Source organism: Pseudonaja textilis, chromosome 17 (assembly GCF_049901715.1).
Source record: "Pseudonaja textilis isolate UNSWEBS1 chromosome 17, rPseTex1.2, whole genome shotgun sequence".
Lineage (NCBI taxonomy): Eukaryota > Metazoa > Chordata > Lepidosauria > Squamata > Elapidae > Pseudonaja > Pseudonaja textilis.
The window spans coordinates 6,145,479-6,164,366 of NC_142006.1; the positions used below are offsets into that span (position 1 = coordinate 6,145,479).

Consider the following 18,888-nt stretch of genomic DNA (forward strand, 5'->3'; position numbering starts at 1 on the left):
CAGCCTGGTTCCCTCCTGGCTCAGATCTCTTCTTCTCTTCTCCCTTCTCAACTTCAGCCCACCTGCTTCCCAGGCGCAGAGCCTCACCTCAGCCGGGGGCTGCTCGCCTGGGGGCTCATTCTTCCACAACGTGGGGGGCACCATAAGGAGCTCCCCTCTGCAGCTGCACAGACAGGACTCACTCACTGCCCGCTGGCAGAGAGGATTTTTTCCCTCCTTCCCCTTTTCTGCCTGGGTCGATTCTCCCCACCACCACCACACACACACACACCGCCTCCTCCAAGTTCCTCCTTCCTTCCTTGCGGCTAAACAGGGCGGGGATGAAGGAGAGGCCAGCAAAGGCCATAGGAAGGCCTGGCCTGGGTCTCCCCTGCACCTTCCCACCAGAAACCCAACCCGAGGGCACAGCCAGCCCCGGAGGGAAGGCCAAGCAGGCTATCAGCACAGAAGGACTCCTGGGCTAAGCCCCTCTAGCATTCACCTCCCAGGTAGAAGCACCTGGCCTGGGACACAGAGCTGCCTGCCTCCTATGAAGAGGAGTTGCTCAGAAAGGCCTCAGCCCAGCTTGGAGTCACCCAGGTGCCTCACCTGGGAGTTCTAGGGAGAGGGGAATGTGTACTTTCTCTTGCCTCGTTCTTAGCTGCTGCGGTGGATGGCCACAGGGTGTGCGTGTGTGTGTGTGTGTGTGTGAGAGAGAGAGAGAGAGAGAGAGAGTGAACATGTATGTAACCAGATAGGAGGCAAGGGTCCGGCTGTGACTTTCCAGTTTGGAGGAAGTAACCGGAGATGAACAGGGCCCAGACCGTGGATAATCACCCTGATTGGGACCGACACCCTAACAGGGCAGGGGGGAAAAGGGGAGTTCGTTTCAAGACTGTGGCCGGCCACTCTGCTTCTCCACAGCCTGTCCGGTCCGATGCCAACCTTCCCCTGCAAGGCTTCAAATTTAGCCGAGGACTCTCATGCTTTAATTACAGATTTATTTTTTTAAAAATCGCCCAGATTCTGATGGCTAATTTACCAGTTTTGAAATTAAGAGATTTTTGACAAATGATCCCAGTTTAACAAGGCGCACTTTTAAAAGTGGGCTAAAAGTTTATTCCTGTGATGTTCACTTTAAAGAAAATAATAATGCATACACCGATGCCCAGATGTGCTCGATGCAGCTGTTACTCACAGACAACTATTGCCAATTTCATTGCCCCCTTTTGGGTTTTTCCCGGTTTCAGGATGCAAGAAACTCTGGTTTCCCAGAGCATGTTTTACTACTGGATAGAGATAATATTCTGCATAGGCCATCAGAACTCTTCGTTATCTTCAGGTCAAAACAAATACTGAAGTGGTGAAAACATACTGAAACACACACACACACACATCTTGGAGCTGGATCTAGCTGGGGGGAGGAGGAAATCTGGTTTTACTACTAAACCAGTCGAGTTTGTTGGAGAAGCTCTATACAGATTTATGGATGGTGTTACAGCCGTTTCCCTCAGAAGTGTTGACTTCCGTGTGTGCAAAGGAGGAATGGCAGCAGTCCCACACGAGGCCCAGGACAGGGCAGCGCCTATCTCGGTTCCTCCGAGCTGGCTTCCCATCTGCCGAGAGTGCTCATCACCTCTTGGACTTCCAAGGAGCTCTGGAGTAGGGGCCAGTCCGTTTTTTCTCGGGGGCCTTGAAGTACGCGTAGGGGGCTGCCAGTGGGAACTCGGCGTCGGGATTCTCCGACATCATTTTCAGCTTGGTTTCAATGGCTTTGATTTTGGTACTGACGCTGCAGAGTGAATAACAGAGGCGGCTGAAACGTCACCTTGTCTGCGGCCTGGATTTAGAGTCAGAAGCCTTGTGCATGCAGAAGCCTGCCCCCCCTTCCCACGCCTCCCCGCTGTCCCTGGGTTCAAGCCACACCCTCCTCCAGGTCCCTTTTCTTTCCTCGCACAGTCCCCACGTGTGCTCATGTGGCTGTGAGTCCCACATGCACAGAGGTGCGTTTAATTCTGCAGATCGAGGCTGTCCGGTTGCTGGGGGAAAGCTCTGCTGATGGCTGGCTCCTCCAGGAGAGCCCCTGATGCTGTCCCTGGCCCCTTCTGAATAGCTAGGCGATGCCCCGTTTGTTCAATTAGCAAAGGAAGGCCCTCCCGCGTTTTGCGCTCCTCGCTCCTCGGTGAACTTCAGCTACGCTGTCTTCTTTTCCCCATTTCATACAGAAAGGTTCTTTTTGGATCGGTCGGCCACAGCTAGCCATGACACACAATACATGGCAAAGTATTATGGGCTGAAACAGTGGCTGCCAACCAGTGAGCCGGGGCCCACTGGTGGTCCGTGGGAAAATTTTGGTGCTCCGTGGAGAAATGTGTCGTGTCCCCCCGCCCCCAAAGCAATTAATCTGCAGCGCCAGGTGAAACTTGCGTCCTGTCCCTATTCAGCCATCGAGCTTGCAGTCTCTTCAAAAGAAACCTCTTTAAACTATGGGAAGCCAGATGTTAGGATGGGGAATGTCCCAACCAAAAAAAAACCCCTTTTCTGCTCTTTGGGGCCCCGTATGTTCTAGCTGATTGTCAAAGGATAGTTTCCCCCCCCCTCCCACAATTAGAGGCAGGTCTTACCTCAGGTTGGACTGGTGGGTCTCCGTGCTGGAAGAGGGCTCCAGACTGATGGGAAGGGTCTTCTCGTTCTTATTCTGGTCATACCTCTGGCAGGGAGGGGGGAGAAAGAGCAGGAATTAACCCCTCATTTCCAGCTGAAACGGAGACGTCCTTGTGGCCCTTCAGATGGTGACACCGAAGGGCCATTTTAAGTAACGATGGAATTTCAATCAACCCAAGAAGAGCAAGTAATATTGGTTAAACCCATTAAAAAGCAATCGTCACCCAGGTTAATTTCGACAGGGCTTTCCCCTCTGTGGGTGTTCAATCTGCAACTGGCCTTGGGCCACTTCCCAAAGATTGTGCGCTGGACACAAAGGTTGTTGCGCAGCTCAACCAACTTCACAGAGATGTGAAGGAACATCCGCCTGTTGTGGGGGAAGAAAGAGGGGGCCCACTCGGACACCGGCAGAGACAGGGAGTGGGCTCACCTTGACCTGGGCGTGAGCCCACCGCACAACCAGCTTCTTGGAGAGCGCCAGCTTCCCATTGAGGCAATGGATGGCCTGTTCTGCCTCCTGAGAGAGAGGAAGGAAAAAAAAAAAAAACCCTTGAGAAAGGCTGCTGGGCTGGAGAGACATCTGAAGGCCTGGCCTAAGTTAAGCGAAGGCTCAGCCTACCTGTTTGGTCTCGAAGTTCACAAAGCAGTAGCCCCTGGGCTGCCCCTCCAGGACCCCCGACTTATGGAAGAGGAAGTCAAACTGTTTCACCTTGCCGAATTTCTGCAGGAGTTTGAGAAGGTGATACCTGGAAGGGAGGATAAAGGAGAGGAAATAAATTCTGCTATAAAAACCCACCTCAATTAAAGGAGAAAAGCAACATTACCGTTGTTTTTTTGCCTGAAGGCATTTTCAGGATGATGGCCGTGCAGCGTCAGGTGGCCAAATGAAATACGGTAGGGCCAACAAGGGGTCATTGGGGACCTCTGGGGAGGGAAGGGAATCCACAGCTTCCCTGGCCAGCTGTACCTCTTCCTGTGGGTTCCCACCAAGATAGACATTTCCTTGAAATGACTGAGAAGATTCCAGGAATTGAAGCAGTCTCCCAAAGCAGGCAGATCTTTTCCAGGAAAAAGCAGGGGGGCGAGAGAGAAACTGGCCCGTTTATAAAGTAAGAAAAAACGCAAATGCCAAAAAAGCAAAAACAAAAAAGTGTGAAAAAAGAGTTTTAAGACAAATGGGGGGGGAAAGGCACAAAAGAGGTGGCTTCAGGGCAATTATAAGTAGAGTCATGTTTTCACCTCTCTCTCTCTCCACAGTTAGATCGTAACACTCTCCTTTCTATAATCTATCCTTATATGGTAGCTAATTTGCGGGCATCGTCCTTACAATAAGCTGAGGAATATTTTGAGCCACGAAGATATGCCACATAATTTAGGCTTATTTATTTCTGGAAGTCATCTGAAGATTTATTAGCTATTGTTAGGAGCATAAAAATACCCCTATTCTCCTTCTGCCCCCCGCCCCCCCCCCCCACTCTTCTCCTCTCTTTGGCAAATGTGCTTGTTTTCCTTAGTCCCAAACGGCCACAGTTCATCCTGTTCTCGAAACGAAAAACATCAAGCAACTTGCCTTGAGGAACCTCATTAGGTTTCCTTTGGCAACTTTGCGGCCTGTTTGGCCAGGTTCATCAGCCTGAAATTCATCCAAATTCAAATTGTGGGGCTTTCCTTGGGTTGTCTCCCAAAAGAGTAACGGGGGACAGAAGCCGTTTCCAAGGGGAAAGGCAGGGAAACGCTCAGTCCCATCAACCCGAGTGCCAGGTAATGAGCCAGCGAGTCCCCCAGACTCGGTGATGGCAGGATTCTGGTTATGGGCATTTAAGATGGTTTCTGGCATCTTTCTTTACCCACTTTGCCAAGTCCATTTCTGACTTTCTTCTACTACAAGATGAACATGTCTGGAGTCTAAAGAAAAAGAAATGACAGGCACGAGTTTGAATCTTTCGGTTAATATTTGATAATCTCCCCACAGAGTTGCTCTGTTGTGGAACCTACGACACTCAACTCCGGGACTCTCAAGGCAACCTGTAAGTTTACGAGCTACCTGTACGTTTTTGCTTTCTGTCCATCCTCTGCAAATCCCTCTTCTCTGCCCAATTCTTTACTTCCGACATCCTTGACTGTGACTTACAAGGTGCTAAAATCATTTCTGAGTAACGAAAGAGCTGCGTTACAGACAGGGAACAGGAAGCCGGGCTGCTGAAAATTACCAGAGCTATTTTGATGGGGTACCTGGGACCAGAAGCCCCAGGCAGAGGAAGGAGAGTAGGCCCCCGTTCCTACTTCCTGCCATCCAAAACACAGGCCAGACAATCTGTCCAAGTCCCATTTCCTTTTCCGCCAGTTTTCCTCCTGGCACCCTGAGCGCTATTCAAAGGCCGAGTTGAAGGTTGCTTCAAACAATGCTTGCCTAAGGATATGGGAATGGCCCCAGCCACATGCTAAACCCATTTACGCCAGGACAATTCCTCGAGGTGGATCTTAAAGGGAGAGGCGGAGAGGCCTCTTGCGTGTGTATAGAGGCCCCACTCGCTTCCCTTACGGTTGCAATGCAAAGCGGGGGGGTTTTTTTTTTATCCCAGAAGGGCAGAATTCTCACTTGGAAGACAGGTGAACGGAAGCAAACTGAAGCGAAAAGAAGTGGGCCAGAAAGGACAGCATGGAAGCTTCTGTTCTGTTATTCTGAACGTGTGAAAATGCTAAGGGACGTAAATTCTGTTGTGGCATAAAACGTACATCAAACGGGCTCAATGCCAAGTGTTCCATTTTGCACCTGGTTGGAAGACCTCAAAGGGTTTTCGAACCTTTAATCAGATTGCACTGTCATTATGCAGAACCTAAAACTTTTTAAGCAACTGCTGTAATAGCCAGGGCAGTGATCCACACGACACCTGTATTCTGGGGAAAGAATCTCAGATTCCCCAGCCTGCCAATCCAACTGGCCCCGTCAGTACGCTTATGCTCAGAGATGCTTTTAACTTCCAAAAACTTCACAACACCAATTCATGCACTGAAAAGCCTCCCTTTGCGAGCGCCCATCAGCTGAGCAGCCGCCACAAATTGCTCAACCCCGAGAAGCCTCACCAATACAAACACTGGTCCAAAAAATGCTAATTAATGCAAAACAGAGAAGAGGCCGGTTAGTGCAGCCCTGAATGAATCCTCGTCAAGAGGGCATTAATGACAGATTTCCACTTAGAGGCGCGATTAGGACCCTGCCCAGCTGAAAAGAAGAGCACTTGGAACAAAAAAAAGCACTTGCGGATGGGAGAAGGAGACGGAGCCGGGCAAAAATTGCTTCCACAGCTGAGAGGCAGACAATATCGGGCAGATAAGACAAGACAGCCACTTGGAATGCATAAATCGGAGATTGTTTGGCAAAGTGGGGCTGGGAGGGGGAGGCAAAACGGTTGCCCCAACGCCGCCGCTGGTTAATCTCCCTCCCGGCAATCAAGCTCGCCTCCTCCTCCTCCGCGTTTAATTGCCCCACTTCAAGGGGCTCAAACATGTTAGCAGGCAATTTAAATGCACTAATCACGGGAGGCCAAGGGAATGTCAAACGTGCACCCACTTCGCGTTTGATGCCACCAGAAACAGAGGGGGTGGGGGGCACAGGCAGCTGCAGCCTTCAAGATGGGGGGGCGGGGGTTGCCCTTCCTGCCTTGGAAGGGGATGCCCAGCGCTCCCCCCACCATCGGGGTCCTGATCCAGGGGACAAAAGCCAGCCATCCCAGGCAGGGAAAGGAGTTCAGAAGCAGATCAGCCCCAAGAGGGAAGACAAGGAGGGTCTCTTGGCTGGGGAAGGGAGGGGGGCCTGCAGTTGCTTCCTTGGAGGGGTCCTGAGGGTGGGGACCAAGTCCAGCCGTCCCAGGCGGGAAAAGGGGTTCAGAAACAATTCAAAGAGGGGATGCAAGGAGGGTCTTTTGGCTGGGGGGGTCCTTGCCCCCACCCCCACCCCAGGGGACCAAAGCCAGGCGTCCCAGGCAGGGAAAGGAGCTCAGAAGCAGATCAGCCCCAAGAGGGAACACAAGGAGGGTCTCTTGGCTGGGGAAGGGAGGGGGCCTGCAGTTGCTTCCTTGGAGGGGTCCTGAGGGTGGGGACCAAGTCCAGCCGTCCCAGGCAGGAAAAGGGGTTCAGAAACAATTCAAAGAGGGGATGCAAGGAGGGTCTTTTGGCTGGGGGTGTCCTTGCCCCCCCCCACGCCAGGGGACCAAAGCCAGCCGTCCCAGGCAGGGAAAGGAGCTCAGGAGCAGCTCAAAGGGGCGGGGGGAGATGCAAGGAGGGTCTCTCGGCTGGGGAGGGGGCGGCAGGCGACCCTGGTGGAAGAAGGCCCAGACCTCCTCCTCCTCCTCCTGGGGGGGGGTGGAGCCCCCAGTCGCCCCCCCGCCGGACTCACTCGGTGATCTTGGGGTCGAGGTTCCCGATCCAGAGGCGGTGCCCGTCCTGCAGGGCCCCCTCGGACAGCAGCGAGGCGTTCTCCAGGCGCAGGCTCTGCGGAGGGGCTCGGCCCGCGCTCGCCATCCGGGCCTCAAGATCGCCGCCCTTCCGGAGCCTCCCGAGTGGGCTAGCGGTGAAGACGCCGCGCCTCTGGGCATGTGCAGAGTGCAGCCCCCTCTACCCCGCCCCCTCCGCGACCTCCTCCTCCTCCTCCTCCTCCTCAGCGCTTCGCCCGGGCTGGCTCTTCCGTCACTCCTCCGCGCCAAGGGGCGCGCGGCGGCGCGGGACGTCGACGTCAGCAGCACTGCCGCGCGGGAGGAATGACGTCACCGCCGCGCGACGGCTCCTACTACGCGCCCCCCCGCCCCTGCTTGGTCCACCGAGGCGAGGAGCGGCGGCAGGGAGGGGAAGAGGGAGGCACCGAGGGGGCGTGTCTTGAAAGTGGGCGGGGCCGGAAGAAGAGGAGACTCCAGCTATTTGCAAGTATAGATTTTAATCCACTTTTTTAGTGGGGGGGGGGAAATCTCCTCCTTCCCCAAATTATTATTATTACTAATATATTAAAATATTGTTATCAATAGAAATTCAGCTTGGCTGGGAGGCAGGTTTGCATTGAAGTCCCCACCCCCACGAGGGATTCCTGGTCTCCAAGCAAGCCAAGTTGCATTGCTGCTGTTGATCTTTTAGTAGAGTCCTCATTTGGGGAAGGAGGGCAAAGGTCTCATTTTGAAAGACCAGGACTCTTGGGAGGGGGGGCTTCCCTGCGGGGGGGGGGTGTCTGCTTCCACTCTGCAATGCCCCCCCCCCAATCTCCCCTTGGGAGTGGGGCAGCAGCCCCTAACGGGGCCCAGACTAACAAGGACTAACCAAAGCTCTGCTCTCTTCCAGGTGGGCAACTGCAGCGCCATGGCCGGACCCCTCCAAGGTCTCCGGCGGTTGCCTGCCCTGCTCTGTCGGCCCCCCTGGCAAGCCCTTCCAAAGCCCAGGCCCTTCCTGCTGCTGGGCTTCCGGGATTGCCGGGCCCTCGAGACCCCACAAGTCAGGACCCTGGCCACGAAGAAGGTTAAAGGTGAGGAAAGCTGTGGGTGTCAAAGGCCAAGGAGGCGGAAGGGCCCCTTGAGACCACCACTTCCGTTTCTCCCTGTCCTGCCTCTCTGGGAGGCTCCAAAGACTAAAATTGCTTCTTCTCACGATCCTATAAACTATAAATCCCATCACTGACATTCGTATTACTTCCAATAAGTCACTATGGTATATCAAAGGGAGGACGGTTGGATCCAGGGGCTGAAATGCACCCTCCTCAAAGTCCCAGAGGCGCTTTCCCCAAAGGCAATTGGGCTTTCTTGTTTTTTTTCTCCTTGAAAACATTTCGCCTCTCATCCAAGGAGCTTCTTCAGTTCTCCTTGGATGAGGAGCAAAACATTTTCTAGGGAAAGGGGAAAAAAAACACAAGAAAGTCCATTTGTCTTTTGGAAAAGCACTTTTGGGACAACCTTGTCCTGGATGATTGAGAATCTCCATAGATATCCCTCCTGAAAGACAGTCCAAAACCTTTAGGGCTTTGGAGTCCAGGATGAGAGAGTGAAAGTAAGATGCTTAATATTTTCTTTTTTAAAATTTTTATTAAACAAAACAATTAAAAACATTGAACATGGTGAAGTTGATTTGACGTGATTTTGGGTCAATATCTCATATCTATCTATCTTTCTCTATGAACAATTATTCAACTATATACATGTATACGTTTCATTCATATATTACATTTCTAACATCATTCGTCTTCTTTTCATTTCATCCAATCATTTACCCTTTCAACAGCTCCTTTCCCAACTTAAGACATTCCTCTCTGCTCCCATCCATGATAGAATTTATCCCAAATTGCGTAGTATGCCAATTCATCTTTGTTTTTCCTTTCTAGAGTTAACTTGTCAATTTCAGCGCATAGCAAGATTTTGTATATTACTTCTTCTTCACTTGGTATAACTATCTCTTTCCAGTTCTGGGCAAATGCTATCCTTGCCTCGGTAATAATGTGCATAATCAAATAAAGCTCAAGATGTTTAATCTTTTCTAATGACAGAGGGTTGGTTGGGGTTAGCAGAGGTCACAATGTGGAACACACGGCCCTATTTCAAGAGTGCTCCGGAAGTAAGCCCCAAAGAAGTCCTAGGTAAGCAAACTAACTTGGCTCTGTTCTCCGCAGCTAAAGGGAAAAGTCAGGTCCGTGTGAACATCAACACTTCCTTGGTAGAGGACATCATCAGCCTAGAAGAGTTAAACGAAGAAATGAGCTTGGTGGTCAAAACCCTACAGGAAAATTTCAACAAAACTTTGAGCATCAGAACAAACCCAGGTGAGGGACTTCTCTCTGCAGTTTTTGGGGTGCTGTTCCAACTCATAATGTCGTTTTCTTGCCCACAGCACATTCTGCTGTTTAAAACTCTGCGCTTTTTTTTTTTTTGGCCTGATCCACTAGATCAGGAATCACCAACCTTTTGGACCTCAGGGACCACCAAACTCATGATTTTAAATCCCGCGGACCAGAAACTCTGGGAAAATCCCCCAAAAAAGTCTGCAGGAAAATTCCCCACCCTGTTTTCCTACTGATTGATCGTTCTTTATTTGGGATTGCAGGATACCATCTCCAGCTCCATTCTCGGGGGGGAGAGAGAGAGAGAGAAAGACTTTTGGCTTCATGCAAGGGAAGCAGCAGAAGTCTTTCTTTCTCTCTCCCAAACTCCGCCAGAAATGAATCTTTGTGAAACTTGTCGCGCTGGAGCAGGAGGCCTTGTAAGGTCCCAAAGACTCATTTCAGTTGGAGTTTGGGGGAGGGAAAGAAAGACTTTTGCTGCTTTCCTTGTGTGAAGCCAAAAGCAGAAGAAGAAAGGAGCAGAAAGAAGCAGCCCGATGGCCAGGCCAGGCGTGTGGGGAGAGTGGGGCAAGTTCCCCCCCTCCACCCTTCTCCCCCTCCCCTCACTACCTCATGTTGTTCACAATGCAAGCACCACAAGCCTCGTGTTCCCGCACAGCCTGGATTAATTGCTTTGGGGGGGGTGACATTTCTCTGCAGACCGCCAAAATTTTCTCGCGGACCATCAGTGGTCCCCACTGGTTGGCGACCACTGCACTAGATCCCTTGAAGGTTCAGGATGTAATGAAAGAGAACATTGTCTCCTGCCTGAAAGAAGCAGGGGATAGAAACATCCTGGTGGATTTGAATTTCAGAAGCCAGACACTTGCAATACACCCTATTTTGAAGATGTTTTGATGCCAGTATATTTTTTTAGAAACAGCCTCATATCGGGAGCTTTCCAGGTCGATCCCAAAGCTATATAAGATGAAAGCTTGGACGGATAAACGTAGTGAAATGCAATAAGAACAGCAAACTATAAAGAGAGGAGGACTGATAATACCCGAGCCAGAATCGCAAAGGGTTTTGCTACCGTTGTATTTCTCATTTCAGGGGCTCTCGATTCGATCATTGTTGCCACCAAGGATGGGAAGTTTCCATTAAACCAGCTTGCACAAATTTCCCAACATTCTGCGCAGCTCCTTGTGGTTAACATGAGCAGCTTTCCAGAAGTGAGTAGATTTCTTGTTCCATCCCGCTTGGCAGATCCAAATCTCCTGATCCCAGGAGCCCCCTGGGTGTGGAAAATGCTACTGTTCCCTCTTTGGCTTCCTGCCCGGTTGTTGCTGCCAGGACGACTTGCGGCCCCTGCCTTTGTGTCTGCTGTGGCTCAGACCGGAAGCTCCTCGGGAGTGGAGATCCTTTTATTTTTTTGGCTTCCACACTTCGGTATCACTGCATAAGCTATGAGTGACATCGGAGCTTTTGCAGAACCAAATCACGCAGCCACGTTTGCTTTGGAGGAAGAGGGTTAACAGACCCGAAAGGAGCAGGAAAGCCTTCCAAAGACTAGGGAGTTTGAGTTGGGTTGCTCCTTCCTCACTCCTCTCCTGACTCCCCAAGAGAACAAAACGGAGTGTTTTTGGTTAAGAGAAATGAGCTAACAAATGCAAAAAAGGAGAGCCGTGGCCAGCTTTGGCGCCTCAGATGCAGGGGAGAGCCCACGGTCCTCGCTCCGCTGCCTGCCAAAGGGCTGTGTGTGGCACAAACTTTGAGCCTGGGGGGAAGGAAAGGTTCCCAGCAAATGCCTGCCAGAAAACCCAGAGATGTGAAGAACAGGCCTGGTGCTAATCCCTTTTACTTTCACACTTGCCCGGTGCAATGTGGAACGAGTTAACGTGATTGAGGCCTTCCCTGTAAGCCCCAAGCAGGACCACGTGAGGGCTTTGGCAGCCAAAGGCCCATCCTGGAATCCTTCATCGGCTTTCTTCCTACATCTTGCAGGAGTCCGGAGCCCTCGGGAGGATTTGCTGCCTCTTTTTGCTATCTGCGTTGCCTCAAACTGTCAAGATGGTTTCCATCTTCCTTTCTGCTTCCTTCTTTCCTCTCTCGCTTAGTCGGTCTCCTTCTTTCCCCCATCCCTCCCCTTCTGAAGCCTCTTCACCAATATCTTCGATCCTGGGCTGGGGAGGGGGAGGGCAGGAGGAAAGGGGCTGGGGGGGGGGGGGGCTCCCTGCAGAATTGCAGTTCAGTTTTGATCAAAGGGGCCGATGTAACTTCCTGATCTCACCGGTAAGCAAACTAAATGTTTCCATGTTCTGTCAAGAAGGATTGCTCTCCGCTGATGGGGAGTCCTGGCGTCTGGTAATAATTATTTGCTAATTCCCCCCCTGCCATTTTTTTTTTTTTTAACATCTTGCCGTGGTTGCAGAGCACAGCTGCGGCCGTTAAGGCTATCCAACAGAGCGGGATGAATCTCAACCCGGAAGCGGATGGGCTGTTGATTCGCGTGCCGGTTCCAAAGTAAGTCACTCGGCCACGTTCTCTCAGTCCTTTGATGGCCAAAACCGCCCCTGGCGATTTTGCCTGCTTGGCTAAATGAATGGCCCCTTAGAATGGCCAGGTCCTCCTCTTGCCTCCTCCTACACTTTGGTAGGGGTGTGGGTGGAAGAGCTCTTGACAGGGGCTGCCTAGTGTGGCACCCCAGAATTTTCCATAGTTCAAAAAAAAAAGGGTGCCCAGGATGAGATGGATCTTTGAGGATGTTTTGAACTTTCTTGAGGCAGCGGGAGCTATAAAACTCTTCCAAAGAGGGGAGAGGGCAACCCATGATCCTCTGGGCAATGACGTTCACCCTCTGGAGCGCTGTACCATCTGCCCCTGTGCAATTGGCAAACCATACAGAGGTGCAATAAGTTAAGATACTCTCTATGGTGCAGCGGTAGAAGGTCACCGGCCGTTTTTCATTCCGTTGTTGTTTCCTGAGAAGTCTAAGGTAGTATGATCTCCGCTGGGCCCTTTTGCCTTTTAAACATACCTGGTTTGCTGAAGTTTTGCAAGTTGCTTTGGCATTTGAATCAAAGGTAGCCGATGGGGGCGTTTGTGTGAATGCTTACATCTGAGTCAGGGCCACATTGAAAGCCCCTTTAGCACCAGCCAATGAAGGGTGCAGTTATTAAACCCGGCTCTCTTTAAGAAAAGCCAATTGTGTGGGACGGAAGGAGATGGAATGGGATCCCTTTGCTCCCCCGCTCCCCTCCCCAGCCAATCCGGTTCCCGGTCTCCTGCCCGTCTCGGGCGTCCCTTTCTCCCCCTCCCTCTCCTCCAATTCTGAAGGAGGCTGCTATTATTCTCCTAATTGCAGCAGCCTGATTGTTAGCATGCTCCCAGGTCATCTTCCAATCTGAATTCCTGGAGAGGAGGAGAAATCCAAGAACCGGCAAGACAGAGAAGATCTGAGCCTCCCGCTTTCTCCATTTTTTTTTACCCGGCCACTGTCACTCTTTTGGGGGACAAGGCCCAGGTGGTTTGATTACCAGGCTGCCTTCTGAGGGTGGGTGCCACCCATATCGTGCCTGCTGAGGCAAAGGCGTGATCTCCACAGCTCCAGAAACTGTAGTCATTAAAAAAAAAAAAAGCCAGAAATGCAAACTCTTTTATCAGGTATTATTCCAAAATATATTGCCCTCCTGCCACCCGCCAACCGAGCCATGGCTGCTTCTTCTTTCCGTGAGGTTCAGCCTTCTTTAGCCTTCCAACATTTTCTCCGTTGTTTTCAAATTTGCATCTCTGGGCACTTTTTTTTTTAAAAAAACAAGTTTTATTACAGTTTTCCACATTTTTGTAAAAAAGTCTCTTTTTAGTGAACAGCATAATTCAAGATTTCCACATTTACATACAGATGTGATCATAGTTACGTATTCATCTTTTACATTCAACTTCCTATCTTAACGATGCTTTTACCTATCTTTTATTTATTATATTGTTCAAAATGCTGATTTAAATCATAATTAATCTCATCTCTTCATAACTATTGTCCTTTGGTACTTTTATCTGTCATGTTTGCAATTTCATCCCGTATTCTTATTTCATCCTTTCACGTGTTCTAATTTCATACGAATATTTAAGCAAAACAATAGTTCCCCCTAAATTACTAATTTAAGTGTGCCACCCCTACAGTTTATATATTCATTAATCACCTCCCCTTTAAATCCCAATAAACCTTTAACTTTTACTACCTAAAAAGTTGATAGCAACAATCCCTTAACACTACATGACATGTACACCTTTTATGTCAGGTTCTGCATGGTTTTCCACCTGTTTATTTCATAAAGCTTATTTACAATTCTGAAAGAAAGAAAGAAAGAAAGAAAAAGAAAGAAAGAAAGAAAGAAAGAAAGAAAGAAAGAAAGAAAGAAAGAAAGAAAGAAAGAAAGAAAGAAAGAAAGAAAGAAAGAAAGAAGTTAATCTATTCAATTAATCCCAAACTCTGATATCATCTCTGGTCACTTTCATGCATGGCTCCGTGCCAAGAGGGTCCTTTTCTCCTTTGCTTTTCTCCTGCCAGAATCACCCGTGAACATAGGGAGAACTTGGTCACGGTCGCCAAGCAGCTCACTAACAAGGCCAAGGAGTCCCTGCGTAAAGTCCGCACCGGGGCCATGAATCAGGTGAAGAGAGCCAAAGGAACCACGTCGGAAGACACCATCCGGTTGATAGAGAAGCAGGTACTGGGGGATTGGGAGGCTACAGGCTGGTGCTGACCACTAGGCTGTCCTGTCCTGAACTAACAGCTCCCCCCCCCTCGCAGAACACAGAAATTTGGCACCTCACCTCAGAGGTCTCCCTGCCTCTGGACAGCCGTGTCCTCATTCGGTCGCTGGCCTTTATTTTTTGACCCAGAGGGACGTCCCTACATTTGAGTGGTGCGGTGTGGCCCAGAGGTGGAGCTCCCCGCCTCGCAATCTTTGAGTTCGATCCCAGGTAGAGGCGGATATATTTCTCTCTCTGGGCATGATGAGAACCTGCCTGCTGAACAGAACTCTGCATTGGCGACAGGAAAGGCCTCCGGCCATTCAAACACTCAGCTCCATTCAGTTGTCCAGACTCCACCCCGCAAAGGGATGATGGGGGTCATTAAAAAGCGCATGATGACGGACATCCCTACATTTCTCGTGCTTTTGACGAAAATCCCGATGGCGATTGTTGCCATTTGTTACCTGCTGGTAGTTTTTTTCTAAAAAGAATTCACAAAGTGTTCTTTTTCTCAATTTGCCACAGATTCAGCAAATGACCGAAGATGCCACAGAGGAAATGGACAAGCTATTGGCAGCAAAAATGAAGGAGCTGCTTGTCTAGAGCCTGTCTGTCTCTCTCTCTCTCTCTCATACACACACAGAGGTCACCGCAAGCTGCTTTCTTCTGGCTAAAACGGTCAGTCATGATTTTTCAACTGCAGGAAGCAACTTTGGGCAGCGAATCAAAGCTCGGGACTTGAGGAAGCGGGCTGCGCCTGGAGCTGCGTCTTTGGCTCCCCAACAGCCGTGATCTCAGCTCCGTCGTGGAGAGCACAGCGTGACTTTGGTGCCACAGACCCAGAAGCCATTTTGGAAGAAAAAGAAGAATCACGGAACAATCATCGATTAAATGGCCTGTGGTGCCTGACTTTGGAGGAACAGAGGATGCTGGGGGGGGAGAGGGGGACTTCATAAATCCATCAGGAATTTTGTCTATGAAATAAAGCAAGTCTGAATGATCTGAGGGCTGCTTGCTGAACCCCTCATTTTTGAGCCACGTCAGAGTGCGTGGAAATGGGCACGTCGTCTCTCCTGAAGTGGCAAGCTCACTTGTTTACAATGAGTCGTACCCCCTCTTTTTCGACTGAGGATGCCAGTGCCGCGCCCCTGATTGCAGAATTGGCGCTTTCTTTCTTTTTTTGGTATGGGGGTGGTTGGTGATAGTTTAGCTTGAAACAAATCGAGTCCAGGCATTGAAAACAGCCAGCCTGTTTGCAGCAAAGGACAGACGCGCCGGTTTCTTCGCTCCTGCCAATCCCTTTTTTTAAAGCCCGCTTTTGTGCGCGAGAGAAAAAGACGTGGGCAGAAAAGCCCAATGCTTGGAAAAAAAAACCCATCTGGGCCTGGATGGAAAGACCGCAGGCCGCCTCAAGCCAACGTTGGAAGTTCAAAAGAGAGGTGATTGCTCCTCTTTTGAACCTCGGGGTTGTTGTTGGGTTTTTTTGGAGGGGTGCGGATTGCTTTTGTGCGAAGGACGGAGGCGCCTGGCTTCCTGATTGTGCTTTTTTCGTGCCGCCTCCTGTCATAAGGAGCGCTGCTGTGCGAGGTTGGCAAGCCAGGTTTAACCAGGCGCGCAGCCCTCTTCGACAGGGTGCCGAGCAGAGGGGGGGGAAAAAAAGACGCGCTCAGCAGCATAATCGCTTTGCCTCCGAAATTCAGTGTTGATTAGAGGCGCTTTCTGGCTGGATTGTCGGCGGGCTGAAGTGCTGCATATTTTTTTATTTTTTATTTAATCACTACAGAAGCTCATTACAGCTTCCCGGCCACTCTCCGGTCCTCCGGTTCTCCTTCCCGATTAGCGCCCAGAGGCGGATGAATATTGGATGGTTTCATTACATACAAATGCAATCAACAGTTTTGCATAAAATTTCTCCTCTTTTTCTTGAGTTTCAATTGACCCCGGCACCCCTTGGTGGTGCCAGGCGCAAAACACATGCAAATGAGGGAGAACTTCCCGCATTAAAATCTCCCTCTGTTTTTGTGTGTGCATAAGTGTGTGTGTGTGTGTGTGTGTGTGAACAGATAAATGATATGTAGATGGGTGGTTGAGTAGTGGATGGATAGACAAGACTGGGTGGATAGATGGATGGATGGACAGACAATTGGATGGATGGATAGACAGACAAGACTGGATGGATGGATAGACATGGATGGATAGACAAGACTGGATGAATGGATAGGATAGATATATAGAGATGGATAGATGGATGGATAGACAACTGGATGGATGGATAGAAAGACAAGACTGGATCGATGGATGGGTAGGATAGATACATAGAGATGGATGGAGGGATGGATAGATATAGACAGACAGACAGACAAAAGGTGGGTGGGGCCTACCCAGGAAGTTAAGGGCCAGCACAGAGAGAATGAGAGAGTCCTAACCTTTTCATTGTTCTTATATTCCTTCCTTGCTTCTTCCCTTTCGATTAATTTCCAAGAATGTCCCAACTCTTTCCAGTGCAGATTGGAAGTATACAAAACCAGCTGCCATCAACGGGGCAGCAGCCATAGAAGCTGCGCGGCAGAGAATGGCCGTTTCAGGGCTACCAAAGCCATAGGCGTCGCTTGTTCAAAAACCACCTTTTGGACTAAACAGGGAAGACTTCCTTGACTGTTGGCCACAGGCATTAACTCCAACTCTTCCCGCCATTCCCCATTCCGTTCCTACACAGCTCAAACTCGCCAATGGAGAGGAACCTTTTAAGGGCAGGGGGTTAAATCTTGCCCCCTTGAAGCTTCCAACTCTGCTTTTCCCTGTCCATCAACCGTGCCAACGGGAAGGCTCGGCCATGATAACCACGGAGCACCGGTGGTGAAAGTGGCAGGAATGGAGGGGCCCCTTTCCCCCTCCGACTTTTAACAGTCCATCTAGGAGGGAGCCTTTACTTGCAAGTTCACCTGCCACACCTGACTTCCAGGAGGCTATCCAGAGCATCCCATCCGCTTTTTTCCCTGGGGGAGCAGAAGGAAACTCCCGGCGGGCCACTTTCCAGGGCTTCGTCCCCTGGCAAGACGTCTTCATCCGCCTCGAATTAAGGGGCATGATCTCTTGTGCCGCTGAAGCAAGGGAGCAAGGACGGCTTTCCTGGTGGCTGGGGCTCGCCCTCACCCCCCCGTATAGAGGGACTGACGCCTTCGCCAGCGCCCTCCCCGGACGCCGACCCATTCTGAAGCAATTTCTATAAAATAAACTCTCTAATCAGGTAAATGATCCCATACGCTAAATTGCTGCCTTGCAGCTGCTGCAGTTAACCTGCCTGCTTTATCCCTCTCCCCTCCCCCAGAAAGTGGGGGGGGGGGCAGGAACACCCAGCAACTTTGTTGTCCCAATGAGAATCCAACCGGGATCGGGGAGACCCACTCCCTTGCGCAATCAGGCCATGTTTAAGCCAGGATCTGGTATGATTTGAGGAGGGGTGGGGGTGGGGCAGCCATGTTCTGGCCTTGACCGCAGATGCCTGTGGGGCTCCCCATCCTGTAGGGGCCTCTTCCAGCCCACAGGCAGCCATAACTGACCCCCTCCCAGCCCGAGCTGGTTGATGGTCAGTCCGTAGCTTGAGCCCAACCCCCGGGGTGGCAAGCCCCATTTCAAGGTTTGATGCCTGGGACAAACCATCATTAAGCAATAACGGCCAAGACAGCAGGAGGGTCTGGTCCCCTAATGCACGGCTCAGTGGAGGGTGGGTAGCACTGGCCACACGGCCCCCACCTACCCCAATCCAGAGCCCAGCCCACCTGCTCTTTTGACCTATGGCATCTCCCTTGCAACCTGGAAGCATTTATGCCTCTGAAATGAATCTGTTTTGGGGGGGGGGGCAGCGGATGGTTCCGGGGGGTGGGGGGGGGGGGGCTGGTACAGCGGAGTCCACGATGAATTTGATTCCTTTCCTGGCTGATCGGGTTTCCACTCCTCCAGACTTCCTGTCCAGCTTTTTCACTTCTTCTCTGTGGCCGGTGAAAGGCTGCCCACCCGCTGCCCCCAGACCTGGAAATGGCTCTCTTCCCTGCCCCCCTACTCCCCACTTTCTCTCCCTCAGGGGTCCCAAGCCCCCTCCCCGTTCTGAGCATCGGTACCAGGCAGGGAAGGGACCCCCCTGTCGGTTCTGGTGAGCTGTCGTTCCCCCGGATGGCCAGTTTGTCTCGGACTCGACTCCGGTGAGGACAGCTGGACCGAAAGCCTTCCACTCCCGAGGCCTCCATCCTCTGCCCCTTCCCTCCTGGCCTGGCCCTCCAGACTGACCCCTTTTGCCGAAATCAAGAGCCCCCTTCCCCACCACTCCTCTTGTGAAAAGGCTCTTAGACTGCAAGCTCTCGGGAGCAGAGGCTTCTCTGCTAGCAATGGGCTTCATGCATCCTGCCCAGATCCTGATAGGAAGCCCCCCCCACAAGGTGCTTTGTCAAAAGGCATCCGGGCTCCCTTGGTTTTTCCCTGAAGACGTTTCGCTTCTCATCCAAGAAGCTTCCTCGGTTCCTATAAATCCTTCCATTCTCCCCCTCAGTCAAGAGCTGACGAAGCTTCTTGGATGAGAGGCGAAACGTCTTCAAGAAAAGAAAAGAAAAAACAAGCAAAGAAGTCCAGTTGCTTTTTGAAAAAGCACCTTGGGGACAACCATGACCTGGATGGCTGAGGATCTCTATAGCTATCCAGGTTGGAAGGTA

General features: G+C 51.0%; 2 protein-coding genes and 1 long non-coding RNA gene across 5 annotated transcripts in view; 1 reads left to right on the forward strand and 2 right to left on the reverse strand.

The window, feature by feature from the left end:
- Positions 1 to 1,075: 1,075 nt before the first annotated feature.
- On the reverse strand, positions 1,076 to 7,347 carry RBM18 (RNA binding motif protein 18). The gene is made up of 5 exons (XM_026712289.2): positions 7,040 to 7,347; positions 3,263 to 3,389; positions 3,074 to 3,160; positions 2,604 to 2,689; positions 1,076 to 1,771 (listed from the first exon to the last, which is right to left on the reverse strand). Exons 1-5 carry the CDS (start codon positions 7,162 to 7,164, stop codon positions 1,612 to 1,614), a joined length of 585 nt encoding a protein of 194 aa, XP_026568074.1. The 5' UTR covers positions 7,165 to 7,347; the 3' UTR covers positions 1,076 to 1,611.
- A 77-nt stretch (positions 7,348 to 7,424) lies between these two features.
- On the forward strand, positions 7,425 to 15,187 carry MRRF (mitochondrial ribosome recycling factor). Of its 3 annotated transcripts, none has more exons than XM_026712285.2 (7): positions 7,425 to 7,563; positions 7,969 to 8,149; positions 9,284 to 9,433; positions 10,544 to 10,662; positions 11,862 to 11,953; positions 13,998 to 14,157; positions 14,711 to 15,187. In XM_026712285.2, the coding sequence occupies exons 2-7, from the start codon at positions 7,987 to 7,989 to the stop codon at positions 14,786 to 14,788; spliced, it is 762 nt and encodes a 253-aa protein (XP_026568070.1). In that variant the 5' UTR covers positions 7,425 to 7,563; positions 7,969 to 7,986; the 3' UTR covers positions 14,789 to 15,187. The 3 variants fall into 3 exon arrangements, with proteins under 3 accessions (XP_026568070.1, XP_026568071.1, XP_087770433.1); XM_026712286.2 differs by having other exon boundaries at positions 7,437 to 7,559; XM_087914307.1 differs by lacking the exon at positions 7,969 to 8,149 and having other exon boundaries at positions 7,496 to 7,563.
- Positions 13,101 to 18,888, reverse strand: part of LOC148124534 (uncharacterized) — a 30,480-nt gene continuing 24,692 nt past the window's right edge. The window contains exon 3 of the long non-coding RNA XR_015739730.1: positions 13,101 to 13,777. This is a non-coding gene — a long non-coding RNA (uncharacterized LOC148124534). The remainder of the gene's footprint in view (positions 13,778 to 18,888) is intronic.